The sequence below is a fragment of the Hipposideros armiger genome, unplaced genomic scaffold, assembly GCF_001890085.2.
Source record: "Hipposideros armiger isolate ML-2016 unplaced genomic scaffold, ASM189008v1 scaffold_121, whole genome shotgun sequence".
In the NCBI taxonomy this organism is placed as follows: domain Eukaryota; kingdom Metazoa; phylum Chordata; class Mammalia; order Chiroptera; family Hipposideridae; genus Hipposideros; species Hipposideros armiger.
In genome coordinates this window covers 492,837-501,565 of record NW_017731471.1, presented here as the reverse complement: position 1 = coordinate 501,565, position 8,729 = coordinate 492,837, and the positions used below count along the sequence as shown (strand labels likewise).

At 34.7% G+C, this 8,729-nt stretch overlaps 1 protein-coding gene across 1 annotated transcript in view; it reads left to right on the top strand.

Moving 5' to 3' along the window:
- The window catches only part of ATRX (ATRX chromatin remodeler), a 261,625-nt gene extending 253,189 nt beyond the window's left edge, over positions 1–8,436 (top strand). Inside the window, exons 32-36 of the mRNA XM_019648172.1 lie at positions 890–1,039; positions 1,869–1,994; positions 2,751–2,846; positions 3,338–3,466; positions 4,726–8,436. Of these exons, the coding sequence (XP_019503717.1) occupies positions 890–1,039; positions 1,869–1,994; positions 2,751–2,846; positions 3,338–3,466; positions 4,726–5,004 (780 nt within the window). The 3' untranslated portion in view covers positions 5,005–8,436. The remainder of the gene's footprint in view (positions 1–889; positions 1,040–1,868; positions 1,995–2,750; positions 2,847–3,337; positions 3,467–4,725) is intronic.
- The last annotated feature ends 293 nt before the right edge of the window (positions 8,437–8,729 follow it).

Sequence of the window (8,729 nt, the reverse complement as noted above, 5' to 3'; positions counted from 1 at the left end):
GCTGCTCACTGCGGCTGCTGGCCGCTCACGCTGGCTGCTGGCTACATACGGTAGCACATGGCAACCCACTGCCACAGGGGCTGCAGCCTACACTGTCGCCGTCGCCGTCGCCTCACGGCAGCCCAGCTCCAGGTTGAGCTGTTGTTCAGCATCTTAGCTGTAGAGGGCAGTGTCACTGGCCCTCATATGTGGGATCAGAACCAGGGCCCTGTGGCGTCCCAAGCCAGTTCTTAACTGGCCCTGATCCCAATTTTTAAGCTTTTAATTTTTTAACTTTTAAAGAATGACTTCAGACACCATAAAATTGAAAAAAAAACTATGATAATAAATTGATAAACAATGTACTGTATATCAGTTTAAATTTGGCCCATGGGTCCTTACAGTGTAATCTATATTTGAGTTTCCTACAATTGAAATATAAAGACTGTATGTTCCAGTTAAATTGTCCTGTAGCTGTTTAATTTAGATTTGGTTTTTGTTAGTATAGTGGTTGGTAGCTAAAGTGATAGTGAAAATAAAATTGTTAAATATGTATAAACAGGAATAGCCATGATTTTTAGTACAAGCACCCAATGTAATTTCTGATTTAAGCAGACTTACTAACTTAGAACAAAGCACAAAACAAAATACCTATGAAAAAAATTAGACAAAAAGTGGCAGGAAAAAACCTTGAAAGCTGAAAAGTATTCATTAAAAAGTTGAATCCCTAAAGCATGCTATATAAATGAAATTCTTACATAAGATGCTGGTGTTGCATGTATAGTAACTGTTTTCTAGGTAATTTATTATATATACCAGAAATATGCATAACAGCCAGTTTCTAGTGTAACAGTAGACTAGATATGACCCAGAGGGAGAAAATAATTCTATGTTATTTCACTCTAAACAGGACACCATACTTGCAGAACTTCTTCAAATACATAAAGAACACATTGTAGGATATCATGAACATGATTCTCTTTTGGACCACAAAGAAGAAGAAGAGTTGACTGAAGAAGAAAGAAAAGCAGCTTGGGCTGAGTATGAAGCAGAGAAGAAGGTAATTCATTTGAAATGCTTTTTTGGTTTTGTTTTTGTTAGTCATTTGAAAGAACAGTGAGGAAGAAAAGGGTCATATTTGGAACAGGTGAGACTTCAGGAATAGAGTCGCCAGATATGAGTCTGTTTACAGCCTTTGGCTACCTTTGCTTGGTAGGGTGGGAAGAGAGAAGAAAATATTTTCCACTTAAAGAATAGTAACCCCATTTCTGCTTAGCACATGCTGAATTGAGAGATTAGTGGGAAGGTATATATTTAGCATCACTTAACTCCCATCAACACCCTCACTGTAATAACAGACATACAGAAGCCTAGAGTTTGGAGGTAGGAGTAAATGTTGTAGCATGTATACTATGGAATCTAAATTTTGACTGAATATGTATCACAACAGAAAAATATTCTATTCTTGGGCATTAATGTCAATCTCCTGCAGCAACTTTGAGTATTTAAAATAGTTCTGTATCTCTTTTAAACACCAACACACTTGAGCAAAAATGTGCCTGAGCATGGGAAATCTTATCCTAATACCTGAATCCTAACTCATTGTACCAAACTTCTTTAACGTTAATGTGATGTTAGGAGTCTCATCAGAATTCTCTCAGTTGCCCCATTCTGTGGGAATTATCAGAAAAAGAGTACACCTTTAGGAGTTAAAGCTTTCCATGTAATAAGATCTTGGTTTCGGGTGAAAAGGGTGTTTTGTTTGTGTGTGGAAGAGTGTTAATAATTTCCTAGATCTGAGAATGTGGATTCTTTTCTAAACCAGTAGGTGATGTAGAATTTCAAGTTTTAAATCACAGTGTGGAAGTGCATGATTTTTTTGTTTTTAGGGACTGACCATGCGTTTCAACATACCAACTGGGACCAATTTACCCCCTGTCAGTTTCAACTCTCAAACTCCTTATATTCCTTTCAATTTGGGAGCCCTGTCAGCAATGAGTAATCAACAGCTGGAGGTAAGTTGTAAAGTACAAAAGTAGTTTAACTTGAATTAAAGGCAATTTTGAGTGCTCTGTTGTTGAGGGTTCCCTATGCAGGAATATCACATTCTCCAAAAGATTACCTCTGAATAGACCAAGAAATTTTTCTTTTATTTGTTGACCTTTTTGAACCAGCATAGTGTAGTAAAATGTGGTTTATTCAGAGCACAAGAGAATCAGGCCTTGAATTAATGTAGTTTAAATTATTTTAATTAAGAAACAATAGGGCAGCTGACTAGCTAGGGAAATAGCACTTTGTTCAGTTATAAAATATTTTGAATAAACAAATTGCATGCTTAAAGTTTGAGAGTAAGATAAATACACACTGATTTACATTCTAATGCCATGAAGTATATGATAATGCCCAGTATTATGAAATAAGTGATTTAAAACTAGAATCAATCATGAATTAAATAAGAAAAATTATGTTTTATTATACCAATAATTTAATAACTTAATTGAATTTGTGGCTTCCTTTTTAAAATGTGCTTATGGAGTCATTTAAATTATTGAATTATTGATGCAATAAAACCCAAACTTTTATCTTCCTAACAAGATCCTCATTGATGAGTTTTATTCCACTTTATTGATGCTAACGTTTGCTGTTCTTTTCAATTACTTAAAGAGTTTTAAAACCAAGTGCTATAAATTGGCAAGAGGAAGGATCCCTATACTTTAAAACTATGCTGTCTTTTATATTCCCTGTATAATTTATTTCTTGTGTTCTTCTAGGACCTCATTAATCAAGGAAGAGAAAAAGTTGTGGAAGCAACAAACAGTGTGACAGCAGTGAGGATTCAGCCTCTCGAAGATATAATTTCAGCTGTAGTAAGTTAATTGGCAATTGTCTTACTTCAACTTGCAATTTGTGTGCTCCCCCCACTATTTGTTTTAATTTTTAATTGTTATTTGCTTCACTACTTCTGTGGGAAAAGAACATAATTCTTATAACTTGACTTGTAATAGTAAAATACTAGTAGACTGGATAATAGTGCCAAGCATAAGTCAGCCATTTTACCTGGATTTGACATAAGAAATGGGTGAAATCTCAAAATTGGGAAATCAATCATAGAAATGTATGCATTGTTTTACATAAACATATTTTAATTACCAGTTGCACAGATTAAATCCAAATAGTTTCATTCCAGAGACAGCCAACCCTTGTACAATAGTGGACAACACAATACCCTGCTTTTACATCGTTTTCTTTAAAAAAGAATAAAAGAAAAAGGGGGAAAAAACTTTAAAAATTCTGAATATCTTCAAGTACTTTAATTATTTTACTGAAATAAGGAGTAAATAGAAACTTTTTCTTTTAGTGGAAGGAAAACATGAATCTCTCAGAGGCCCAAGTACAGGCGTTAGCATTAAGTAGACAAGCCAGCCAGGAGCTTGATGTTAAACGAAGAGAAGCAATCTACAATGACGTGTTGACAAAACAACAGATGGTAAGAATTCTGACTATCTCTCAGTTGCGTTTAATTTTCTTGAATTTGTAATACTGGATTGTGTGACCTGTGTCAATAACCATCCCTCATAGGAACAGGTGGATGGTCATTGGTTATTTCTGGAAGAAATTTTGTCAAAAAACCTAGTAATGTCAAGTAAATTTTTGTTACAAAGAGCAGTATCTTCCCAGATGGGTCCCCTTGAAGTTTATATAGAATCTCTTCCATATAATTTTATTTTTTATATATCCTGAACATCTAAAAAGGAATTTCTGCTAGACTTTTTACCACACTTACCATTTTTATACAACTTCCCAAAATAAGAATGCTTTTTAATATATTTAATTTGAGAGTTAAGAGTGGCCTATAGCTGATATATGACACAGGTTTCTACTAAATTGTTATTTTATTTTTATTTTTCAATTACAGTTGACATTCAATATTATTTTACATTAGTTTCAGGTGTACAGCTTAGTGGTTAGACATTTGTATAATTTATGAGGTGATTCCCCCCACACCTCCCCATAAGTCTAGTACTGACCTGGCATCATACAGTTATTGCAATATTATTGACCTAAGTTATGCTATTCTTTGAAAGACTAGCACATTTTATCACACTGAAAGTAAAATGTTACTTTGTTGAAAAAAAAAAAAGGCTTGCATATTCCAGGACCCTTGATCATCTTTTCCAGCAGTCATTTGCCAGCCATCTACTTGCACTGGGAAATTTCAACTCTTGACACTAGGGAATCAATTTCTGTGGCATGAATTTTACTTAGAAAGCACTGTAGAATTATGTGGTTTTAAATTATCTTAGGAAATTTGAGACATTCCAGACAGGAATTATTCCCACTGCAAGTGCTTTTTCCCTTTGGTGTTTGTCACTAAAAATGTTTATTTGTCTGTCATCATGTGAAATATTCAAAAGAATGACAAAGAAGGGAGACTTGACAAAAAGTGCTGTAACTAATACTTGAGACTAATCACAGTGCGGGAACAGGTTACTATGGCAACTAGCCTAAATGCTGCTTGCAATACAATAGTCAAGTCATTAAGAGAATTTAGCCCTAAATGGTGTTACTAACTGGTTTCTACAGTAATGGTCCTGTGAATGCCATCAAATTAGTAATGGTGATAACAATAATGTGTTTTCCTTTTGGTATGGTCCCCCCTTAACAAATTGATTTTAACTCAAAACTTGATACTTGCCTCTTTGAGACAGGTCATGCACTTGTAACAGCTCCCTTTTCTCTCTTTAGTTAATCAGCTGTGTTCAGCGAATACTTATGAACCGAAGGCTCCAGCAGCAGTACAATCAGCAGCAACAGCAACAAATGACTTATCAACAAGCAGCAATAGGTCACCTCATGATGCCAAAGCCTCCAAATTTAATCATGAATCCTTCTAACTACCAGCAAATTGATATGAGAGGAATGTATCAGTCAGTGGCTGGTGGTATGCAGCCACCTCCATTACAGCGTGCACCACCCCCAATGAGAAGCAAAAATCCAGGACCTTCCCAAGGGAAATCAATGTGATTTTGCACTAAAAGCTTAAAGGATTGTTAAAATCATAGAAAGATCTTTTATTTTTTTAGGAATCAATGACTTAACAGAACTCAACTGTATAAATAGTTTGGTCCCCTTAAATGCCAATCTTCCATATTAATTTTTTTAATAAGGCATACCATTTCTTCCTGACATTTGTCAGTGATATTGCCTAGAATCTTCTTACACACATTGAGTACAGAAGATATTTCAAATTGTTTTCAGTGAAAACAAGTTTTCTTCCATAACAATAACAACTCCACAGATTTCCTCTCTAAATTTTTATGCCTGCTTTTAGCGACCATAAAATTGTCATAAAATTGATAAATTTAAGAAAGAATACAGATTTATATGTTTATTCTTTACGTATAAAAACACACAGCTGAGTTCTTAGAGTTGATTCCTCAAGTTACTAAATACTTTTGTACTTAATCCATTTCTTGATTAAAGTGAATGAAATGGTTTTAATCTTCTTTTGACTGAAGTCTGAAAGTGGGCTCCTGCTATATCCTGTCTGTGACTGAAAGTTAGAAACTAAGGGTTATCTTTGACACAGAATTGTGTGCAATATTCTTAAATACTACTGCTCTAAAATTTGGAGGAGTCTTGCAGTTATCTTAGCATTTATAAACAGCCTTAAGTACAGCCTAAGAAGAGAATTCCTTTTTCTTCTTTAGTCTTTCTGCCGTTTTTTATTTTCAGTTATATGTGCTGAAATAATTACTGGTAAAATTTCAGGGTTGTGGATTATCTTCCACACATGAATTTTCTCTCTCCTGGCACTAATATAAAGCACACCTCTTAACTGCTTGGTGCCAGTGCTAGTGCTTCATCCTGTTGCTGGCAGTGGGATGTGATCTAACAAAATCAAGTTCTAGCATTTTAAGAGGTTAAGTTAAGGATGACATTGTGGTTGTTAGGTTCGCACCCTGTTTTATAAACAACATCAAAATGGCAGAACCATTGCTGACTTTAAGTTCACATGAGGAATGTGCTTTAACAATTCCCGGTACTCAGTATTGTGAATTAATTCCTCTTAAAGATAAGGATCACTGGCTTCTATGCTCTTCTTCATCACCATGTTCTTTTCCCCAACTTCCCTACGTTTTTTTAAAATTATGTCTCAAAGTTTGATTTTTTTTTTTTTTAGTTTAGGTCTGTGAGGCAATTTTCTGATCAAAATTAATGCATCAAATTACATGTTGTTTTCTTAATCCAGGCCTGTAAAAATGACCTATAAGTTTATTCATGTACAATTTGGTTGCTTGAGTTTCTTAATGAAAAAGGTTGTTTGACTATGGGAGTCAATTCAACATGGCAAAGACATTTTTGAGATGATGGTGTAACAGGTATTGGAAACACCTAAGGAATTCCCAAAAAAAAGAAAGCTGAGTAGAGGATTGATTTGCTCTAGGTATCACTGGATTAGAATCAGTTTAACATTAGCTAAAACTATTTTAAGATGTTTGGATGATTAAGAGATTTCCATTTTTGTCTTGAAAAGAACTAGTGGTAAAACATCCAAAAGCACTAGGTTTGTGATACAGAATTTGTGAGTTTTGTTGGATCCACCCCCCACCTCCCCATGATAAATTATCACTAACAAATTCTATATATTTGGATATTATGACAGCCATATAATCAAATTTATGAAATTGGCAAGGGCCAGGGGGAGATGTGTGCTTACTTTAGGAGAAATGAAAAAGGTAAGATTTATGAGAAAAATATTTGAAGACCGCATACTCTGGCCAACTGTTATCAGTTGGTATTTCTACAAGTCCAGAATACTTTAAACCTGATTTATTAGACCTGGGAACTTTCAACATGGTCTAATTACTTGTTCAAAGACATAGATGTGAACATTTTAGGCAAACTTCTACACCTTTTTCACCTTGGATGAAACTATGAATTAAGAATAATACATAGAAGGATTAATTGGAATAAGAGAGTTTGAAATAAACTTGGACCACTTTGCATACACTCTTCTCACTTGACATTTTAGCTACATAATATGTACTTTGAGTATAACATCAAGCTTTAACAAATATTTAAAGACAAAATCACATCAATAAGATACTAAAAAGGCTCATTTTTTATATTTGTTTTAGATGTTTTAAATAGTTGCAATGGCTTAAAAAATGACGATTTAAAATGTTGCTTGTAATACAGTTTTGCCTGCTAAATTCTCCACATTTTGTAACCTGTTTTATTTCTTTGGGTGTAAAGCGTTTTTGCTTAGTATTGTGATATTGTATATGTTTTGTCCCAGTTGTATAGTAATGTTTCGGTCCATCATCCAGCTTTGGCTGCTGAAATCATACAGCTGTGAAGACTTGCCTTTGTTTCTGTTAGACTGCTTTTCAGTTCTGTATTGAGTATCTTAAGTACTGTAGAAAAGATGTCACTTCTTCCTTTAAGGCTGTTTTGTAATATATATAAGGACTGGAATTGTGTTTTTAAAGAAAAGCATTCAAGTATGACAATAATACTATCTGTGTTTTCACCATTCAAAGTGCTGTTTAGTAGTTGAAACTTAAACTATTTAATATCATTTAATAAAGTGACCAAAATGTGTTGTGCTCTTTATTGCATTTTCACAGCTTTGAAAATCTGCATATATTATTTCATAGAAAATGTATAGCTTTTGATGCCCTATTTAATGGTGGTTCTTTTGCACATTTAGCTATTTAATATTAGGAGGTCAAGAAATTTGGTTTTTTAATCTGTTATATACTAAATTCTGTAAACGGAGATCTTTAACCTCAAAAATAATTTACGTACCAGGAAACCTGTGTGTGTTTGTGTTAGTTTTGGTTGTCTGTGTAATCCAGCACCGCTTTCTGCTTCCCAACAGCTGCATCACTCATTTTAAGTCAAGCAGAGCTGCTGATCCACACTTGATAACAAAAGCTGCTTACTATCCTGAAGCCATAGCAGGTTGATGGAAAACCTTATTACCTGGCCTCCAAAGAAGCTGAATATTTTGTAGTCTTCCCTTAGCTATGCCCGTTCCCCCTCTAGTATTATAAAATCAGATACATATTTCTGTGCCCCAAACAGAACTTTAAAAACAATTATTTATCCCAGTAACCAGTGTTTCTTTTGAGGGTGGCATGTTGTGAGGTTCATGGACACTTACTCTAAGATAGGTCATCCTTTTACATCCTTAGCTCACTAAAAAGTTATGTTCAGATTATCTTCTACCTTATTTCACCAGACTTATTCTCAAGTGACTTTTGGCTATCTCCAAATCAAATCTACCCTCAGAGATGAAAATTCTTTCACAATTGAAGCTCTTTTTTTCAAAACTGTAATCTGTGCCAATCCCAAAGGAGTGACCAAGTTTCAGAAATGCTTTTTGTGTGTGCTACATTTTATATATGCTGTTATATGGAGCTGAATAAAAATTTAAAATCCAAAATATATACTGTTTCTAAGCTCAATATTTGCCAGGTAACAACCAGAGTCTGCCCACATCACTCATGTTGGATCTCATAACAATGCCCCCTCCCACCCACGCTTAAGAGATTTACTCCCCAGAGTATGTACTGCCATAAAGTTACAATATATACTGCCACCCTCTCTGGAATAACCTGACACCATTGTGCCTACTTGGCTAACTAAGGTTATCACCCTCACACACACACACACTCACACTCTAGGGATCTGTCTCTGACAGTGACCACTACTACACAACTTCACCAAGGAAGAGCATA